Raw genomic sequence first — 23,035 nt, forward strand, 5'->3', positions numbered from 1 at the left:
AGTAAAAAATGTAGGGCAGGACTTGATTTTGTCCATTGGGAATTGATTGGATGGTTGAGGTTTGCTATTGCTGTGATGTCATGTGAGTGACACATCAGTAAACACATCATTAGAGGGGAAGGATGGGAATATATTTTGATTTAAGATTATGAGGGCACATGAATAAAAAAAATAATTATGTGCACAGATAAATCATTTATAATAAACACTGAAATATTCCATAAAAAAATATGAATTGTCAATTTTGATTTCATGGTCACTTTAACTAAACATATTGTTTTGGCAAATAACCTTAAATTGTTACAACAGTCTATTTTAATCTATTGAATATTAAAGGGTTAGTTCACCCAAAAATGAAAATTCTGTCAGTAATTACTCACCCTCATGTTGTTCCAACCCCGTAAGACCTTCGTTCATCTTCGGAACACAAATTAAGATATTTTTGATTAAATCTGAGAGCTGGATCACTCCTCCATAGGCTTCTAGGTGACCGAAACTTGCTGGCCCAGAAAATGTATTAAAGAGATCGTTAATATAGTCCAAGTGACTACAGTGGCTCAATCTTAAGTTTATAAAGCGACGAGAATACTTTTTGTGTGCAAAAAACAACAAAAATAACGACTTTATTCCACTATTCATTTCCTTCTCTCTGGGCCTCGAGTCTTTTCACGTAGTGTTTTTGCGCAGTGCGTCTGTGTTACACGTCACCACGTAGGCTCACTATTGGCCGACGCTGGTCATGTGTGTGATGCGTGTGACGTACAACACAGACGCGCTGCGCTAAAACACTACGTGAACTAACTCGAGGCCCAGAGAGAAGGAAATGAATAGTGGAATAAAGTCGTTATTTTTGTTTGTTTTTGCGCACAAAAAGTATTCTCGTCGCTTGATATACTTAAGATTGAGCCACTGTAGTCACTTGGACTATATTAACAATTTCTTTAATACATTTTCTGGGCCAGCAAGTTATAATGCCTTAGAAGCCTATGGAGGAGTGAGCCAGCTCTCAGATTTCATCAAAAATATCTTAATTTGTGTTCCGAAGATGAACGAAGGTCTTACGGGGTTGGAACAACATGAGGGTGAGTAATTACTGACAGAATTTTCATTTTTGGGTGAACTAACCCTTTAAGGTAACACTATTTTTTTTAAAGAACCAGCAAATCATTAAAAAACAGTCCAGTCCAATTATGCATTTGTAGCACCTTATAGTCAAATAATGCAGAAACAACTAAATCATTCAAATAACTCACATGTTCGACTGGAGATCTTAATGGACAACTTTCATCTAATTGTAAAGCTGGCATTTCCAAACACATCTCCAACTCTTTAAGTGTTACTGTAACATGTTAAAAGCAAAGAGAGAAAACTTTGCTCATCGCACGATTTCATTGGGCCTTTAAAGTGTAAGTCTCAAGCACACACCTGCACAGATACGCACTTGCACTTTGCACCTGCATGTACTTTCAAAATATGTGTGTCACTTTTTTCAGGTCAACATCGATTCAGCACACATGACCTCATACTGGAAACATAACTCTCTTGCTGTGGCAACCTACACAACCAAACAGATCCAGAAGTCCATTGATCTTCCACTGAGTTTGTGACCTGAGCTCAGGGCAACAGTTCAGAATCTATCTATGCATGAGAGGTCAAGTACCTGTAAACCATACTGTGCAAAATTTATAAATCCGTTTGAGTAGTAAACTCTAATGAAACAAATTAGTTAAATCAAATTAAGTAGAACTTTCTTTTTCTTTTGAGTTCACAAAACGGACACATTTTAAGTAATCTGAACTGTTTCGTTGTTTTGAGTTTTTTAAACTTGTTTGTTTTAATTTAGACAAACTTGAATTTAACTGAAACTGGGCTGCGATTTTCTATTTCTCAGCATGCTTTGCCATGACACTCGACATGCTGAAATTAAGTGTTATAAAGTTTTTGTGCAAAATTTTGAAGACTTTCTGTTATGCTTTTTGTTTATCATGGTGACGAGTGGAGCATGAGCCTGGTTTGAGAACATATGTTCTACATTGTCGTACTCGTTCAGCAATTGCTACACTATGCTAATGCTGAAAGTATTGTGTTACCAATTAGCAAGTTAGATTTTACTGAATTACCCATTAAAGCTATAGCCAAGTTTCCACTACTAAAAATATTTAAATTAAGATTACAAGATAAATTTAAGTGAAATGTACTTAATGAGTTAGCTTACTCAAATATTTAAAGTTAAGAGCAATTAAAATGTATGAGTTCAAAACAAAAATCCGCTGGTTCTGCTTACTTAAAACTTTGAATTTATTAACTTTTGTAACTGATTACCTCAAATATTTTGAGTTTTGCCAACTTATTCGGGCTTACAACACTGATCGGTAATGTATCAGAGGTCATGCTGACTTGTTAGTTCACAGAAAAAATGAAAATGTTGTCATTAATTGCTCACCCTCATGTCGTTCCAAAACCTTAAAAACTTTTGTTCATCTTCAAAATACAAATGAAGATATTTTTTAATGAAACCTGAGAGATTTCTGTAACTCCACTGAAAGTCCATTCCACCAAAACTTCAAAAGGTTCATAAAGACATCATAAAAGTAATCCATATATGAATCGAGCACATTGTAAAAAGTTTTATCGTGAAAACCGTGATAATTTAAGTTGAGAAAACTTCATTTCTTTAGGTGTTACCAATTGAAGTAATTTTTTTAAGTTGATCCAACTGTTCACTTTTTACTGTGTTAACCCAAGTCTTCACAATCACTTTATATGATGAACAAATTTAATTGGCTTTTATTCAAACATTGATTAATGCACAAACATACATTAAATAAATACTTAAATACGCGGTTGAGGTTTGTTCATGCGTGATTGTGTCTCTTCTGAAGACTTGGCAAAATGCTTGATTCATATGGATTACCTTAATGATATCTTTATATTTATATAGCGTCAAAGTTTAAGTGCGTGAGTAATTAATGAGAGAAGTTTTATTTTTGGGTGAACTAACCCTTTAATAACCCCCCTTTAATAGTTTTTGAAAGGAAAACATAGTTTTTGGTCACAATGCACTCTTGTTTCCTCATTATTATGAATGGTCTTTTCTAAAGCACCACTATTGCTATTGCTCATTCTTAGGGATTTTCAAAAAATCCCTAAGTATTAAACTTTGGCATTTAAATCATACTGTACTGTTTTTGCTACAGGCATGAATCATATGTCAAATCACGCGGCTTATTAAAAAAAAAAAAAAATAAAAAAAAAAAAAAGAGGAAAAAAGGATTAAACTGATTTCTACCCCTTTCTATGATTCTCTTGTTTCAACACCTGATCTGATTACTAAACTTTCTCCTCTATCCAATGTTGGACTATTACCTCTCCGTTTCTCCACCAAAGCCTATGCATTTTAATGAAGCAGAACCAATGCAGCTTAGCAAAGATTATACAATTATTTTCCAAATACAAAAAAGTTTGGGGTTGGTAAGATTTTTTAAAATGTTTTTTAAAGAAGTCTCTTAATACAGCAAAAAATGTAATGTATTCCTGTAATGGTAAAGCTGAATTTTCTGCATATTTGGAGTATATTTGGAGACAAGAATAAGCCAGTGAGCATAAGATCCCATTCCCAGTTGACTGATGGTTGTCCATGCAAGGTTGTGCCTTATGAGTCTCTCTGTTTCTGCTGTCTGATCTTTAAAGGACCCTTGACTTGCTGACAGCCAAGTCATTTCACAACAAATAACGAACACTGACAACACCAAAATCAAATAATCCTATAACGACATAATTGATTCATGCTGCAAATGCATGCTGGGAGCTTGTAAACATACCAGCAACAGTTTGTTCAGACGACTGGGGGGATTATTGTGTGTGTGTTTTTATGTAGAGTCACATTTTCTATCTGTGACGCTGCAATTACATTATTATTTATTTACTGTTTATACACAATAATGATAGTTTGCAAATTGCCTCATATCAGTTTGTTTGCGCTTGAACCATCTCGCAGACCCTGACCTCTGCATGGCTGATACAAAGATGAAATGAACTCTTAGGCAAAACAGTGATCTTAAACCTTGAGCACATCCTAAAGCTAAATATAGGCACACACAAGCGAGTGTGTTTACTTGTATATATGCATTCTAAACAAACAAAACACAGCTATTAACATTTAATTTAGTTGATAATTGATCATTTCATTATTAAGGCATCGACAAACATTATATAACGACTTGGAAACTGTACACCGTAAAAAATTGTTTTTCGAAGTTTCCATTTCTCCAAGTTTAATTCAATGTGTTACTTGGCGTTTCTTTATAATTGTTTGTGAAACTTACTAGCGGTTCCTGAGTGAAAATTTACACCAATTGTTTTTCAGAGTATGAACACACCAAGATAACAAATATATGTTCTAAGAACGGTTTGCTAACATTAAGTTATGTTATTTCTGAATGTTTTCAGAACGTTCAAAACATCAATTTAAAAAAAGTTTTTCTCGGTTAAGAGAATGTTGCAAAAAACATTAAGGGCACGTTTCTCTATTTTCTCATTTTGCAAGTATTATGGGAACGGTACTTTTAAATGTTCCCTGAACCATCTGAAAAAAGTAGCAAGTAACATTTAAAAAAACATTAGACTAACATCCAAATGAAATGTTTCAGAAAACGTTCCATGAATGATGTATAAATAACATTTTTGTTCTAATGTTTTGAAAACGTTATGAAAGATCAGATAACTTTGAACAAACATTCTATTAACATTACGGGAAGAGAGAAGAGAGAAGGGGAAACGATGGGGAAGCTCTGAGAACGTTCCCTGTTAGCTGGGTGCATAACAATAAGTGAATCAATCACAGTTGCATGATATTCCTAACAATGAACCTGCATTAAAGGTGCAGTAAGCGAATTCTGAGAAATGCTGTTGAAAGTGGATCTGAGCACCAGAACACACGTACAGCCAATCAGCAGTAAGGGGCGTGTCCACTCATGAGAGGGGAGGGGCCTGTGTTCCATAGCATGTTTGTGCATTTGAGGGCGGAGCTATCAAGATAGTAGTGTGGTCCTTTTGGGTAGTTTTTTTGTTGATTGTTTCAAATATCAACAGTGCTTCTCAGAATTCCTTACTGCACCTTTAATGATCCTAAGCATAATATAATGTGATAATGTTAGTTGGTAGGGTACAACAGGGCTAAAGGAACATTTGACTTTATTATCTTAAAGCGATAGGTGGCACAAAAATTAAGCTCAGCACTTTTCTTAAAAAACACTGGAAATTTGCCTTATCTTGACGTGATCGCGGACAGCAATGGAAATCATCATATTTAAAAATATGATATTAATCATATCCTATAAAAAATATATTTATTTGTTACCACTGTAAAGCTTTATTCAGTTATTATGGGATCTCCTTCAGTGCTTTCAGAATATAATAATTTTGTTTCTGTATTTTTAAAATGAACATATGTTAAGGACAGAATAGCCTATGTACTGAACAAAAATGAATTATTTTATCAAAATAAACCGAAAATAGAGCAAACTTTGTGATTGTTTTGAACGAGTTTTAACGTAGACATTATTAAAAACATATTATTTTAGCTAAAGTATTTGTATCAATACTTTGTGTCTTTTGCCCCATGCTGGTGAGCCTTCTACCCCGCGTGTGGGGCAAAAGGCCCATCTTGCCACCTCATACAAGTTTTTATAAAGCGATATCAACGTAAGGCATCTACAGCTCTTCAGCAGTGAACGCAAGTCTCTGAAGTGGTACATGCTGCACTTGTTGCTTCTGCAAGCGCACATTACAGCTATCTTTAGCTCTGACACTTCCATACTTAGAGTAAACAGCTTATCATTGGCAGGCTATGGCCATAGACCTGTTATATGTCACTACTTTCTCTTCCAGAAAGAAACCAGTGTAAACTCATACAGATTATCTTCTTGAGGTTATTCAAAGTTCACATTGTACTTTTATCTAAGGCTATATGAAGTAATTAATTGGCCAATACTGACTTTAAATGATTTAGGCTATCACAAAGCAGTTAAACTGACAAGGAAGGTGATTTGGTGATAAATAGGCTAGCCTATCAGTGCTCTGATTTGTTGTTTTGTGTATGTGTACAAAGCCATTAAGATCGCATAGTTACTGGAAAACGTGATGCAAAACTGGAGATTCCTCCCCTCAGGCATTACAAGTATGTTCGAATGGGCGAGGCAAGACACAGCAGGTTGAATACAGGATATTTTCAGAGGTTGAACGTTACAGTAAACCCCACCTTATGTGCAAAGGTGTCTGCCAAAACTGTCAGCTAAGTGAAGTGTGGCTTTCTAGGAATGCAGAGTGAACGTGTTGTTCAAAAACAAGGGCTCGACCTACAGAGCGAGCGAACCTGTTTTTCATGCGCCCCCTGGTGGACAAACAAACATCTTCAATTATCTTATTATTAAATCAATAGTATTGATCAAGTTAAAGGCTACATCTAATATTGATAAACGCCAGTGTGTTTGAAAAGACAACATGCTTCATTTTTTCTTTCTTAATTGAAGAACAAAGCCCTTCGTTGAATCTGCTGTGGCCTGCGATGGAATTTGAGCTATTGGATCGCGTGAGCTTCTCATGCAACCCTCATTCTCAGTCCTTTAAACGACAGTTCTGTTCGAAGTGTCTTTACATTGCAAATATCAAAAGGCATATGCATTAAGGGTTCAAGAAGAGAAATGATTATCTACATTATATAGCCTAACTAAAAATAACAATTTGATTTGATTTGATTTGATTTGATTTGATTTAAAGTCAGCAGTAGCCTATTTATTATAATTAGTTTTGTCCGTGCACATCATCTGGCCTATTTTTTAATCAAGTTGTTATTAACTGTACCATCGAGAGAGCTCTTCTCATAACCCCTGCGATTGAACAAACTGCTTATGATTTATGATTTGTGTACACATCCTTTGAAACGTTAGTGATAACTAATACAATTACAATTTTCAGTTCCACTTTCAACAGAGAGAGCAACAGAAACTACAAAGTTAAAATCATATATTACAATAAATCATGTTTTAATCATAGTTTTTCTTTTACATCATTAATGTGTTAAATATAGAAATATACAAGCAATAACAAGCATAGAACTCATGCTGGATTTTTCAGCAGGGTCGCTTTTCAAGCTCTGAACTGCTAAGTAAAGTGCTGGTGTTCAATACCAGGATGACTATCATGTATTGGTTGAGATTTTACAACTTCATATGATATGTCTATAAACATCGGAGATAAGATTTTATAGTTCTCTTTAGCTTCCATGCCCTGTGGGTCAACAACAAATACAAGCTTTGGAAACACCATAAGGAGAAAACATTACAGAGGCATTGCATTTGTTCATCCTCAAATAGCTCCAACACTGTCTTCATTTCAATGACAGACTTCAAAGTTGATTGATAAAGGTGTTCCACAAGGTTCACCCTTAGGGCCTCTTTTATTTTCCGTTTTATCAATGATTTACCGCAAATCTGTCCTGACTGTTTAATTCACTTTTATGCAGATGACACTATATACTCCTCCAGTTCTGACATTTCACAAATCCAACAATCTCTACAAACGGACTTTAACTTAGTTCAAAAATGGTTTTCTTCTAATAAACTCCTCTTGAACAGGAAAAAATCTAGAATGTTGTTTTGCACTCGACCTAATTCTTTGCCTTTATCTAAACTGGTCTATTAGTTTTCTTGATGGAACAGCTTTAACAAACGTCGAAGAATTGAAATATCTTGGTCTCTGGCTTGATACCCGGCTCTCTTTCAAACCTCATAACTCAATCTGCAAGAAAACATATGGTCAATTGAAGTCACTTCATCGCTCTGCTGATTGCTTCTCACAACAGGCTCGGAAAATAATTATTACTCATTTGATACTTCCAATACTTGATTATGCTGATGCTATTATGGGAACACCTCAGATTCAAATCTTCTCTGTATTATATAATAGTCTTTGTGCTCAGATGTCCTTATAGAACTCACCACTGTCAAATGTAGAAACTAATGTAGAAGGCAATTCCATTGGTCAATACTGTACTCATTTCAATATCTGAAACATGACCTAATTCCTCTTAATACACTTAATACACACTTAAGGCATACGGATCAGCTCTTCTTTCATACACCCAGAATCAGCAAAGAAATAGGTCGTCGTGCATTTAAATTTAAAGCTCCATCAGACTGGAACAATTTTTCCTGCTCGCTCAGATCTATAACCTCTTTTTATGTTTTCAAATCATCTCTTCTTACTTATTTTCCAACATCGTGTTCTTGTTTGCTGTTTATTGTACATGTTTGCATTTATGTATCTGTATGGGTATATGGATGTGTGTAAGCATATTTACACCTTGATTTTGTATTTGCATTTTCGCAGATGGTTCACCGATTGCCTTTGATTATGGTATGGGCCAAAAGGGAAGGAACTATAGGTTTGTGGGAGCATTGTTAGAGTGTGCATGTGTATGAATGTGAATGTCAATGTGTCTAAATGTTTGTTATAGTCCTGTGTTGTATTTACTTTAATTATGATTTTCTATTATGATGTTGGTTTCTTTGTACTGTATAAGGACCCCCTCGAAAATGGTTCATCTCAAGGGGCTATCCTTGAAAATAACATCCGCTTGTTCATCCGCTTGTTCAAAAGCAAGTCAGACTGTCAATCAAGTTGCTGCTGCTTTATGAACAATGTAAAAATAAATAAAAAATGAATTGACAGTTACTTAAAACAAATGACGCAAAGTGAGAGAATTAGGTAGGCTGTATCTTATGACGACTCATAGACGTTTCCTTTAGGAATGACTTAAATCTAAATGTGAAAGCCTGCGCCAAATACTACAGGATGGTATTTGATCCAGTAAACAGTGATGTTGTGTGGAAGCACTTGGCAACAAAGTGTTTACCAGCCAAAAATAAATCGAACCATTATGGTGCTCAGCCTTTTAGGTCAAATTAACAAGGTTTAGGAGGAAGTAAGTGCTGTCATTATCCTGGTGTCGCACCATAATGCTGGTGTGACACATGCTCAAATTTGCCATATTCAGTTTTATGGGCACGGATCTCTAAAACGTCATTAAAGAGCACTTTGCTGTAGCAAATAAAACAAAGACCTCACGCCACTTTGTTAAATTAGCTGTATTTTGATACACCATTTGCACATCATCTATTTATTTAAAACCGACAAAACCATTTTGTCAAATGGAAGTCTGCTTTCTGGGTCATTTTGCCTCATTTTAAAGGTCACGGAAAAGAAGTGCGTCAATAACACATAAATCATGCTTTGCATAGTATATAAATGAAGACGCTCTGAAGTCAGAAAACACAAGCTAACAAAAGACATCTATAAACTCAGCGGAAGAGCCAGATTTGACACTATTTCCAGCCATGAAGGTCGTGCTGCTGGCTGTGCTGTTGGTGTTTGCTGCTTGGGCAGATTCGGCCCAGGCCCAGAAAGCTCTGAGACTCTGTGGCCGGGAGTTTTTTCGGGCTGTCGTCTACACGTGTGGGGGTTCTAGATGGAGGCGGGTCCAGTCTGAGGACCCCGTAAATGGTCAGTATAGATTTTGTCTTTGCTTAGCAGCCATTATCCCAGTGTAAATGTTGTTGATTATTACTATAACTGTAACACTAACTACTGAAATTTTAGTTACTGTATAAAATGTATTCTATGTTTAAATAATAATATAATATAATATAATAAACAATAATGTAATCTATTGAACTGCAAAAATGAAGAACTGGATATTTAATAAAGATTATAATTTTTAATATAAAAATAATATATATTTTTTTAATTTATAATTTAAATAAATAAATGTAAGTTATAATAATAATAATTAAAAAAATTATATAAAATGTATTATATGTTAAATTAGTGTGCCTTTTATATATAATATAATATTGTATAATATAATAAATATAATATAATCTATTTAACTGCAAAAATGAAGAAAATAATCTAATTTTATATAATAATAATAATCAAAATATAATTTTTATAAAATGTATTATACATTAAAATTAGTATATATAATTTGATATAATTAATATAATTTACTAATAAAAAATATAAGATAATAAACAATAATGTAATCTATTGAACTGCAAAAATGAAGAACTGGATATTTGATAAAGATTATAATTTTTTTATATAATAGTATTCAAAATATACATTTTGTATTTTTAATTTATATACATAAATGTAAATTTCATAAAATGTAGTATATGTTAAAATTAGTGTGCCTTTTATAATATAATATAATATAATATATAATGATATAATAATAGAATTTAAAAAATATAATTTATTTTAATTATTTTAATTTAATTTTAATTTACTTATTTTATAAAAAATATTTTATTTTATATTTTTATTAAAATTCATTCATTTGATCATTTAAAAATATTAAATTTGATAAGGAATGGATTAAAAATAACCTGGAATGGAATTTACTTACAATTGCTAAGCAGTACAGTAACTTTGCATCCTCATGTAAATGTAATTTTAACCTTCAGGATCTCCCAAGACCACTGAAATGATGCAATTATGCCAGTCAAATCAAAGCATAATTATAAAATCTAAATCAAGTCAAATCAAAGCATAATTATAAACCTTGGCTGAATTTGGGAACAGCAAACTGGCATAGGCTACTCTTTCTACCATATAAAGACTGCAGAAATAGTAGGACTGAAGGAGTCCTGTGCTAGAACTGTTTTTCTGAATTCAGCTCTTGAGCGCCACCTGCTGCTGTATGACTTTTGTGTTTAACTCATTCAGCCACTGTGGAGGTAAGCAACAACATTTACATCACATGACTATGGTTTTCCACAGGTTCTGAAATGGAGACTGATTTGGAGACCTCTGCAGAAATGGATCGAGTAAGAAGAGACACATTCGAAACGCTGCCCTCCACGTGCTGTACAGTGGGCTGTAGAAAAAGTGATCTTGTTCGCATGTGCTGAGAAACACAAGAGACTTCATCATCCTCTCTCTGCAAAATGCTTTTATATATTTTTCTGAGGACTTGAATTAGGCCTACATAAAAAAAACTCTCAAAAAGTGAAAATGGTTTTAAAATTAACATTTCAGAAACGTTCAGATGTAGTTTTCCACGCAATTCTTCAAAGGCAAAAAATGATTTTGAAGTATTAGTTGAAGTATATTAGTTTTCAAGTGCCATTAGATTGTACTGAAATATGCCTATATTGGGTTTTGTGTGAGTACATTCATAAAACTAGTAAGCTACGTGCCCCAAAACTTTGATATCATGATGCTTTTTGTGTTTAAAATGGTTATGACACCAAACTAATGTTTTTAAAAATTACTGAAGGTTAAAATCTAGAAGCAAGGACGAATTCTAGATTAGGATTCATTTTTTATGAATGTATACCCAATGTTGTATTTTACGCAACATATCCAAGGAGATACTGTAAAATGAATAATAAAAGCATTTTGAACAAAAAAAAGAAAATATGTATTGGTTGATTTGAGTGCAAATTTGTTGGCAAATAGCAATAAATACATTTTCAGAGGAATTTTATTATACTCCTGCCACTCAAACTTGAGGATGACAATAAACTCCTTTGTAGCCTATTTGTATGGATCCAAAAGTAGTCCTACACAACATAGGTGTGATCTTTATAAGCAGAGATCAATAACAGCGAGCGGATTTAAGAAAGTGAATAAAAAGATTTACATAACAGATACATTGAATAATCTAAATACAAGTCGGTTTTGTGTAACATCGTTTGGTCTCTACTTCTAAAAGTGTTGCATTCTGGAAGTTACAATCCGAATTTCACTTTCTCCATAGATTAGATTTAGAAATAGATTTAACAGTCTCCTCTATCAAGAAAAACCAACCATTATCTCTGAAGTTGTTAAAGGGGACCCATTATGCCTGTTTTTAAAAGATGTAATATAAGTCTCAGGTGTGCCACCAGATCATTTTTGAGTGAAAGGAAAAATATGCTGTTTTTGTGCATGTATCTTTAAATGCAAATTAGCTGCTTCTCCAGAAGAGGCGGAGCCTGTACAGCTCGTGCCTGGGGTACTCTGACAAAAACTAAAACATCTGCTTGGTTTTGATTATCATCTCTATCGTGTTCACGGTCATGTGACATTGCAGTCCTTTCTTTATCATAAAAGTTTATATCTGCATGCGTTTTAAAGCCATATCAGTCTAAAGTTCTGATGTATTGTTTTGTGAGTGCACACATCCGAATCACATGCACAGAGAGCTGGATGTCAGACGGCACATCCCTTGAGTATTAAACTAAGTTTTCTTTCACGTCTTATTGAGCTTAAACTGTAAAATACACAAAAGGTTATGTCAAAAACACACAAGTTCACATAAACACAGTCGGTTATGTCTGTGAACTGTGGCGGGAGGAGCAAACGACAGACACAGTGGGAGTGGTGTCATTTATTAACATAAATAAACATAATATGTCCAAAAATGGGGAAATCAAGTGTTAAAGGGGTCATCGGATGCAAAATTCACTTTTATATGGTGTTTGCATCTAAATGTGTCTTTGCAGTGTGTGGACACATTCACCTTACAATGAAAAAAATCCATTCACTCTTTTTTTTTTTTTTATCCTCAAAAAGCCTAAACACTCAATAATCAAGCCGTTTGGATTTTCTGAGCAATATGATGTCATATTGCTCATGCACCACCCATGACTGCTGACGGACTGCCCCGTATTAGCATATTTATGCCCTCAGCCATTTGTATACTGTCCACCAAGGCAGCAGTTTGTGTCTTGACATGCCCCATGGAAGAGAGGGGTGGGGTGAGCAGTTGCTCATTATCATTTAAAGAGACATGCACCGAAACATATTGTTGCATTTTTGTATTACGATATATTGTGACACGATATATTGATACACCCCTAAGCCGAACTTACTGTACATGCCTCAAACCTCACCTATTTGAATGGATAAGTGATACATAGTCTCAAAAAATTGTGTGTGTGTAGGGAGAGAGGAGGATGATGCCATTCATCACCAGAGTCAGAAAGCATCTCCATACTCCACTGTGTCTGTGAAGAGTAATACATCCATGGATTTCCCCCCTGCCATGATGGCCCAGATCCTGCCCACATCTGGCACGTGTAAGACGGTCAAGGGTCATGGCATGGCATGGCAATAAACATTACATGAAAATACTGAATCAGAATTGTGTAATATAAGTGAGGCATTTAAAATAATTTCACCAAAAAAGTTAATATTTTCAAATGCCTCTTTTTCTGTATAAGATAGTTGTTTTCACGAGTTACACAATATTATATTAAGTTAAAAACAAATGTACAGCTCAACCTGGCTTTGAAACATTAGTACAATAAATACATATTTTGTCAATTAAATTTTCCAAATAATAGCAGTTGAAACAGTTTATAATATTTGAAAACACTTCTATATAAGAAAATATGTCTATGTTCTCAAAACAAATCAATAATAGTAAACAAATGAAATTGACATATAGATTTATTAACTTACAATGAGGTATGAAACACAATGAGGTATTTAACTCAATGCATGGAAAGAGATTTATATTTTCCAATTGTTTATATGAGGTAAATCGTTTTCTTGTTAAGACAATGGCTGTTAAATCATGTCCAGTATGTGCTTCTATCATATAAATATTAAATAGCATCACAGGCAATAACTTCAGAACAATCAGAGCGCACGTACAGTAGTGGCCAAAAGTGATGTCCGGAGGGGAGATTTGTTTTTAATGACCTTTCAAGTTTGATTAAACCATAAAAAATTTAGGCAAATATTATATATATATCATTTTCCTATGCCGGACAGCACTTTTGGCCACTACTCTATGTGGTGCTCATTCACTAATTTCACTTTCACTTAAAACCCAGCCGATATAGACTTCAGTCAGGTTGGAGGCCATATTGAATTTAACAGAGATGAAATGGAGGTTGTGAGGGATAGACGCACAGTTAACGGCTCACACTGTATAAAGGTCCTAGATCACATACTTTTCACAACTTTCAAACCTATTCTATGGAGTTTTTGTCTACTGAAACTTTTTTGGAAAGCTGAACAATCGGTATGTTGTTTCATTCCTGTCAAAAATGAAATATGGCACAACCCTGACTAAGGTCTATTCTTACAGACTCATTCAAAATAGACACCATAGACAGTCGCGGTGGCAAAGAGCGAGCTGTTTTTGAAAGTATGCGAGGAGAGATTGTCGCGTGTCTCATCCCACAGGCATCTGCTCCCCATTCGAATGTTCTGGTCTCTGATCTGACCAATGCTGATGATGACTATGAACTTATAGCGAGGAATCATCAAATCTTTAACCCTGGCCTTGACAACCTGAAATTGCAATAACAATAAAGATTTCAGCAGCCCATACTTATCAATTCATTCAATTTGTATGCATGTTTCTTTATTTACAACTTCACCATGCTTGTGCTAAATACAATAAGTCAATGTTTAGTTTATTGATATGTCATGTAATTAATTAAAAGCAAGGATTTTGGACCTCAGAGATCGTCTTGGTCATCTGCCTGCACAGCTCGGGCTCATATTTCTCCTCCTGCAGGTAGCTGGTCAACACGTCCTTCAGAATGTCTTTGACTGTCGTCACTGGGAAACGTCGTGCGGGGGCTGCTCCAACATTTACAGCGAATTACTGATATATAGAACTCATAAAATGCACATTACTGCAGAAGATAGCTAGCAAATGATATCTTTGAACTCATTTACCTGTGATCATCTCAACCACATACATTTAAATGTATGAATCAACTTCTCTCTGTCCTATTATTCCTCCGTAACTAAAAACGAATATGCTTGTGTTGCAGTTTAAAGAAGTATTTCTATGAAATTATATAAAACTAAATGCTTTATTTAAAACATTTTGGTTAAAGAAATGGGGGGAAAATAGAATATTTCTTATTAAAATAGTGCATATACTTTTAAATTGTAACATATTTATATATAAGTTTAGAATGTGCATGATGATGATGCATCAGTCAATGTGTTATTATAGGAAATAAACAGAAACATTTGCAAATTTAGTTGTTATAGAACAAAATGAAAAATTATTCAAAGAGGCCATCTTACCCCACTACTGGGGTAAAAAGCTCCCCTGGCTAAACTTTCACAGAATGTATAAATGACTTTTGTTATAATTCTTATTAATATTTATATATCTTTTAAAGTGTCATTAACATAAAATACTAAACCAACTATTTAATTTTGACAATTTAGTTGAATAACTGATGACAGACAAAGCAGAATCAAAGAGATTCATCTGAAAGGTCAAATTATTCAATGACTTATTTATATTTACATATTTAACAGCCCATATTTTATTTGAATATGTCATAACAGCAACACTATGAATGCAAACTGAATGATTTCACTCAACTAGCCTATAGGTTTTAATGAAAACAAAGATGTCTGAAATGAACATCTTATTCATGGAAAACTGAATAATATTTAGACACAAAATTAGATCAATTAGGCCTAATCTCAAAACTGTTTCCACTGAATAAATAGCTATTTTTAATTTTCATCTGAATATCAACATTTGTTGATAGTTTAGGCATTCATCAAAAGTGCTGAGATAAGATTTTGTGTCATCTATGGTCAAGAGAAAATTGTAATTATTCATCTTCCCCCGACATACCCTACCAGTGTACCGCAATGATGTTCACTTAATTGCGAAAAATTCATATTCCATTTAATCTATTAAGACACATACAACAAAGACATGAAAATATACTACATAACAGGAATTATTGGTTTATTTCGTGTGAAATCATTTTGGTGGATCTTTACATCTATCATTTGTTTGGTGATATTAGTATCTCCATATATCACTGTCAAGGAAAAGAGACTCACTGAGCCGATAGGTGTTCTCCATTTGCACTGTAGGTCGTGGAATATCATCATGATGTCCAGGCTCTTCCATGTAGGACACAGTGCTGATAGAGCTACAGAGAAAAACAAATGCTACTTTATGATAACTTATATACTTACTGTACATATTTACACTTTTACCCTTTAACTATTATTTTGATATGCGAGTTAGTAATGACAGACAGTAACTCACTCCTTTTTTCTGCCAAAGGCCATAGCTCTGACTTCATGACTGCTGAGAGAAGACACACTTCCACGTTTCTTCAGCAGACGTGCTGCTTTCTCTTTCGCTAAATCAGACATTTTGAGGAAAAGTCGACTGCAATTCTACGAAAGACATACAAAAGACATTTACATGTACATTGGTTAAGCACTAAAACATATTAGTGTATTTAAAGCTTGTTTCTCTCGATAGAATATATCATAATATGAAGTAAAACACTTGTAGGCTACATAACTTTTATCGCATCGCAGCAAAATGCACTTACCGCTTTGAAGCGTCTCTTCCACAAACCGGAAATGCTCAGGACCGTCACAGGCTTGTTGACAAACGTTGCCTTGACAACAGTGGATTTCATTTTCACTTTAGGTGGCGTGTCCTGCCAGCGATATTCCATTACGAATTTTATGGCGACCAAATCAACGAAATGTTTAGATTTGAACAGCTGATTATGTAATGCCTTGCCGACTTTGCTTGGTAACGTACACGTGACTTAATTAGTGCTTATAAGCAAAAAATATTTATAGTGTCATTTCGGATTAATCAAATTGTTGAGCAACGCTTTCTGAAAGCGTATTGAACACAGTTCTGAATATACACTATTTCATAATAATGTTTTAAACTAGCCTAATTCAAAGGAAACAAAACTAAACTATACTTGTTTAGTTTATTAAACCCATAGTGTTGACTTTGTTTGCTATACTAGTAATTTTATCCCTGCATCAAGAAATGCAAAGTTATTAATTGTTATTTTCAAGAGTTTTAGTTTAACTGCATTTATTGTGTTGGTGACAATGACTTTTAACAAGAAGCCAAGAATGTTAAACATGAATTTCTTGATTTTATTTCCAAGACATTACATTATTTTCATTTTTGATATATTTAGCATTTTCAGTCTCTATATTCTCTTAAATTCTGGGGAGAGGTTTATTCTATGCATGAAATGTTTGCATATTCCATTTTCTGAACGATGAACGAACAAGATGAAAGTCAGCTGACAAACACAATACCACGACATCAGTGGGATAAAAAGTAATAAATACACATTTTATAAAATGAGAGACTTTGTTTTAACAGGAATGAACCTTCCGCAAGCAGCAGTTGTCTATCCATCGCTCCACATTTAAGGTCAGGTAAGGCATCCAAAACACTGAAATAAAGTACACTTAAATAATGTGTCACTTATCCAAAACCACATTAGCCAAAGCACATAACTGAAGATTATCCAGGAACATCATGTACTGTATATTCCCAAACTATATCTCTACAACTAGAGATATTTGAGGCTTTTCTAGTAAACGTTTCTATACACTTGGATGGATAATCTCACAGTTTTAAAGGCAATGATCCACATATGAGTCTTGTGACGAAGTGTCAGCAAAGAAAAATCATGTAGAATAAAGATGAGCATTTCCCTACTTACCAAAATATGCGAGTTGACAACACAATACAGTACAAGGAAGTGATAAATGAAAGGATGTGATTAATGTTCTTCTGTACTAGTCCACTGTTGTTTCTTTCCCTTTTTGAACAATAAAACAGTCTAGTGAGTGTCCGGAATCCATTACAAACCACAGAACTAGGCATAAAATAAATGACATGTATTTTAAAACATTTAATAAATAAAAATAAAGTGCCACCATGAACTGTAAATACCAACAATAACCTGACATGAAATCGGTTCTATGACAAGACATAGAAACTCTGTATCCATTTGGATACCTTTAACAATTTCTATTTTACATTTTTACACATTATCTTTAAATATTGCTACAGTACAATGTTTTGGGAAAATAAAATCCACATTGTGGAAAACCAAAAGGAAAATATTTTATATTTGACCAGTTCCTTAAGTTTATTTCGCCTTAAGGAATTCTGCATCCCTGACACAAATGGAGTTTCATTTTCCTAAAAATAAACGATTGAAAGAAATTGAGAAAAATATTAAGTAGGCATCACTTTTTTTGCATGAATTATGAATGTAATACTCATATTCATGTTTAAGCGCTTAGTTTAACAAAAGGGCCAACTAGACAGAAGTGATGCATTCTAACATGTTTTCGCCAATAACATCAAATTAATATGAACAATTTAAGATATTAAACAGAATATCCTGTGGAAGCATGTCTGTATCATTTCTAATTGCAGGATGGTAAGACTTTACAACAAGAGTTATTTCACTAACATTAGTTGATGTTTTAGGCATCATAAACTAATAAATACCCCCAAAAAACAACTAATAAAACACATTTACATTTTTAATCTAGGTATGATTAATGTGTTAATTTATACATTTGCTATTATAGTTCATTCACATTTGTTCATAATACAACAATGTTGATTTCTACAACTCAAACTCAAAATGTTTGAGGTCAGTAAAAAATTATTTTCATATATTTTTGAAAGAATTCTCTTATGCTCACCAAGGATACATTCATGTGATCAACAATACAGCAGAAACAGTAATATTGTTAAATATTATTACAATTTGAAAGAACTCTTTTCTATTTTAGTGAATTTCAAAATGTCATTTATTCCTGTGATCGAAGCTGAATTTTCAGCATCATTACTCCAGTCTTCAGTGTCACGTGATCCTTCAGAAATCATTCTAATATGCTAACTTATTAATTCTGAAAACAATTATGTTGCTTAATATTTTTGTGGATCCCATAATCATTTTTTTTAGGATTCTTTGATGAATAGAGAGTTCAAAAGAACAGCATTCATTTAAAATAGAACTTAAATCACAACATAAATGACTTTACTGTCACTTTTGATCACTTTAATGCATCCTTGCTGAATAAAGTATTAATTTCTTTAAAAAAGAAAAAAAAAGAAGCTGAACAGCCAATCAGAGTTCTCTCTCAACAAGCTGAATCAGCCCAAAAAACCCCAAAAAACGAAGCCGACCGACACTCAAAAACGACTGTCGGTACATCAACTAATGTTAACAAACCGTATCTCATTGTGAAGCGTTATCTGTAGCATTGTTTGGGAATTGAGACTTCATTATAGTTCAATCGAATTGTTTAGAATCGATCTAAATAACTAAAAGAAAGCCAAACACTGCTGACATGTGTGTTCCTATAGCCTATGTGAACCCTGGTATCATTAGATTGTAATGTCACTAGGTGTGTGTTTGGTTTGAGTGAAAGAGAGAATGTGCAATAAGTGAAAAAGAAAACTCTGCCTTCTGCAAGAACCCAGCGGAAAAAGTCCACGTATTGCATTTGTCCTGAAGTTTTATCATATACACACAAAATATTTGCTAATATTCACATACACACACACACACACACACACCCACAGAACGCACTGATGATATTCTACACCAGACATTGTAAGTGAGATTTTGAGTGCTGTACTTCTGGAATTTCGTTAAAAACATTTTTGAAAGTCTTTGTAGTGCCAAAAGAGCATCCTAACGTCCCACTCACAGCCCATCATCCAGCAGGTCGTCGCTGAAGCCGGGTCAGTTGTCTGCCAGATATTTACCTGTGGAATACAAAAACAGCACATTTTTATATCAGATACAGTAAAAGATAAACGTTAGGGCTTATCACGTTTGAATCAGTTAATTCAACAATTAATTTCCAAATGCCATTTCACACTGTACATTCCTAAACACTGGGTTTAAGGCCTTCATTGAATATTTGTGGTGTCAGTGTCATTGATTGAACGCAGAGCTTGCTTCTTTGCAAAGGAACAAATATATTTCTTAAAAAGACATACCTGCAGAAAACCTTTTTTTAACCAAGGATAGTCTATAGCCTGAACCTACAAGTTGAAAATCACAGCCAGACAGAGTGCAGCCCTCACTGGTGAACTGCACTGCCAGCTGCGATGGTCGACTGGGGCCGTCGGTTAACTGGAAGCGGGCCAGGAGAGCGCCAACCCCTGGCACACGGACACACAATGACAGGACATTACAGATATATATATCCTACCACACTGTTTATTCACACTTTACATTTGTTAACATTCGTATTTGCATATTTATGAGGTTAATAACAAAGTGTTGTTGTTTTTTAATAACCAAATATCATCTCTGCAACATTCCAGTTAACTTGTCTGTCATCATTTAACATTTAAAGGGATAGTTCACCCTAAACTGAAAACTCTGACCATCACTTGCTCACCCTCAAGTTGTTCCAAACCTGTATGAGTTTCTTTTTTATCTGCTGAACACAAAAGAAGATATTTTGAAGAATGTTGGTAATCAAACAGTTCATGGACCCCATATCTCTTTCATATTAGGAAAAAAATACTATGCAAGTCAATGGCTACCGTCAACTGTCTGGTCACCAACATTCTTGAGTACATGATGACAAAATGTCAACATTTTTGGGTGAACTATCCCTTTAACCGTGGAATGAAGTTTCTACAACTGTACAACTGCCTGAATATTTAAGTTTATGATTTATTGTTCTTCGCTAAACAATATATTTATATTTTGCCAATGCCATCCACACCGTATAGTGTTGCAGGGATGGCGTACTGTATTACTGTAGACCAACCCGGAAGTCAGCATCACCCTGGGCTCATCGACAAAAAGCCAATAGGATTTTTACATTACTTTTTGGATTATTGCCGGAAAAAACCCCTCTGAATTATGAATTTTGAAGCCTAAATACAATCACCAGAAGTGAAAAGTTAGAGTCAGGCTATAAACAAACTACATCATTGTTGAATGTCTGCAACGCCACCACCATTAAGCTTCCTAAAATTTCCAACAAAATTTGGAAAGTTTGATTTAGAACAGTTTGCAAGAGCGCAAGTATAAACACATTGAAGCTGTGAAAGCGGACTAGTGAGTAGACGAGTTTTCCATGACGTTTAATGTCCTAGACAACCTCTGCAGTCCCGTTTGTAAACAACCGCCTTTTTCAAGACAAGTAAATCATTTAAATAAAAAGGGACAAGGGGGGTAATGCTGATGCATTTTATGTCGTAGAATAAGTCCCTGTTTACACGAGAACGCTCGCGGGTGAAAACCATAGACTGTAAAAAAAAAATAGGTGAAAACGTAAAAATATTTAATAAGATGTGCCTTTCGTTTAGACGGCGACGGCGTTTTTGGGGCTTAAAAACGCAAAAAAGTGAAACCACCCTCCAGAGTGGAAATCTTAAAAACGCTCCACCGCTGCGTTCCCGTCTAAACGGTACAAATGCAAAAATCGCCTAGACAGTGAAGGCACCGATCAGTGCTTCACATTGCCACCTAGCCGCCTGGAGTGCATACTACATTGAATTTCACACACTTTTGCGTCACCATATGCACGCAGATTTCCCCCCCATAATGCTCGTCTAAACGCAGAATAAAAAGTGATCACTTTTGCGTTTTCTCTTCAGATCGTTTCCGTATAAACGTAGCCTAAAACTTGAAAATATTAACCACACACTCTACACTCACCTATAGGATTATTAGGAACACCTGTTCAATTTCTCATTAATGCAATTATCTAATCAACCAATCACATGGCAGTTGCTTCAATGCATTTAGGGGTGTGGTCCTGGTCAAGACAATCTCCTGAACTCCAAACTGAATGTCAGAATGGGAAAGAAAGGTGATTTAAGCAATTTTGAGCGTGGCATGGTTGTTGGTGCCAGACGGGCCAGTCTGAGTATTTCACAATCTGCTCAGTTACTGGGATTTTCACGCACAACCATTTCTAGGGTTTACAAAGAATGGTGTGAAAAGGGAAAAACATCCAGTATGCGGCAGTCCTGTGGGCGAAAATGCCTTGTTGATGCTAGAGGTCAGAGGAGAATGGGCCGACTGATTCAAGCTGATAGAAGAGCAACTTTGACTGAAATAACCACTCGTTACAACCGAGGTATGCAGAAAAGCATTTGTGAAGCCACAACACGCACAACCTTGAGGCGGATGGGCTACAACAGCAGAAGACCCCACCGGGTACCACTCATCTCCACTACAAATAGGAAAAAGAGGCTACAATTTGCACGAGCTCACCAAAATTGGACAGTTGAAGACTGGAAAAATGTTGCCTGGTCTGATGAGTCTCGATTTCTGTTGAGACATTCAGATGGTAGAGTCAGAATTTGGCGTAAACAGAATGAGAACATGGATCCATCATGCCTTGTTACCACTGTGCAGGCTGGTGGTGGTGGTGTAATGGTGTGGGGGATGTTTTCTTGGCACACTTTAGGCCCCTTAGTGCCAACTGGGCATCGTTTAAATGCCACGGCCTACCTGAGCATTGTTTCTGACCATGTCCATCCCTTTATGACCACCATGTACCCATCCTCTGATGGCTACTTCCAGCAGGATAATGCACCATGTCACAAAGCTCGAATCATTTCAAATTGGTTTCTTGAACATGACAATGAGTTCACTGTACTAAAATGGCCCCCACAGTCACCAGATCTCAACCCAATAGAGCATCTTTGGGATGTGGTGGAATGGGAGCTTCGTGCCCTGGATGTGCATCCCACAAATCTCCATCAACTGCAAGATGCTATCCTATCAATATGGGCCAACATTTCTAAAGAATGCTTTCAGCACCTTGTTGAATCAATGCCACGTAGAATTAAGGCAGTTCTGAAGGCGAAAGGGGGTCAAACACAGTATTAGTATGGTGTTCCTAATAATCCTTTAGGTGAGTGTATTTCAGGCAATTAACCAAAAAGTCATTTTAAAAAAAACAACTGATTTCAGACGCGTTGCAGTTTAAAAATGCTAACTTGTCTCCAGGTTTTAGGACTCATTCCTGCAGCCCTCAATACTTTTGTCACTGCAATTCAGTTGCCATGAAACTTCCTGTCCCCTCACAGAATTCCTTCGTCGACAATGTCTGATCAAAAACGTAGTGTGTTATCTTGCTCTAGTTAAACAAAAGAGCTGTTCTTGACCAGTTAATGCTACGCTAAGCTAGTTGGCTAATAAAC

At 35.0% G+C, this 23,035-nt stretch overlaps 3 protein-coding genes across 3 annotated transcripts in view; 1 reads left to right on the forward strand and 2 right to left on the reverse strand.

The window, feature by feature from the left end:
- Positions 1 to 9,359: 9,359 nt before the first annotated feature.
- On the forward strand, positions 9,360 to 11,466 carry insl5b (insulin-like 5b). The gene is made up of 2 exons (XM_084411473.1): positions 9,360 to 9,561; positions 10,843 to 11,466. Exons 1-2 carry the CDS (start codon positions 9,396 to 9,398, stop codon positions 10,971 to 10,973), a joined length of 297 nt encoding a protein of 98 aa, XP_084267599.1. The 5' UTR covers positions 9,360 to 9,395; the 3' UTR covers positions 10,974 to 11,466.
- Positions 11,467 to 13,483: 2,017 nt separating this feature from the next.
- Positions 13,484 to 16,461, reverse strand: dynlt5 (dynein light chain Tctex-type family member 5). Its single transcript, XM_084412041.1, has 5 exons — positions 16,395 to 16,461; positions 16,100 to 16,233; positions 15,889 to 15,980; positions 14,522 to 14,646; positions 13,484 to 14,352 (listed from the first exon to the last, which is right to left on the reverse strand). The coding sequence occupies exons 2-5, from the start codon at positions 16,207 to 16,209 to the stop codon at positions 14,149 to 14,151; spliced, it is 531 nt and encodes a 176-aa protein (XP_084268167.1). The 5' UTR covers positions 16,210 to 16,233; positions 16,395 to 16,461; the 3' UTR covers positions 13,484 to 14,148.
- Positions 16,462 to 16,920: 459 nt separating this feature from the next.
- The window catches only part of sgip1b (SH3GL interacting endocytic adaptor 1b), a 34,063-nt gene continuing 27,948 nt past the window's right edge, over positions 16,921 to 23,035 (reverse strand). The window contains 2 exon segments of the mRNA XM_084412725.1: positions 16,921 to 19,621; positions 19,859 to 20,023. Coding sequence (XP_084268851.1) covers positions 19,599 to 19,621; positions 19,859 to 20,023 — 188 coding nt within the window. The 3' untranslated portion in view covers positions 16,921 to 19,598.

Source organism: Rutilus rutilus (assembly GCF_951802725.1).
Source record: "Rutilus rutilus genome assembly, chromosome: 6".
Lineage (NCBI taxonomy): Eukaryota > Metazoa > Chordata > Actinopteri > Cypriniformes > Leuciscidae > Rutilus > Rutilus rutilus.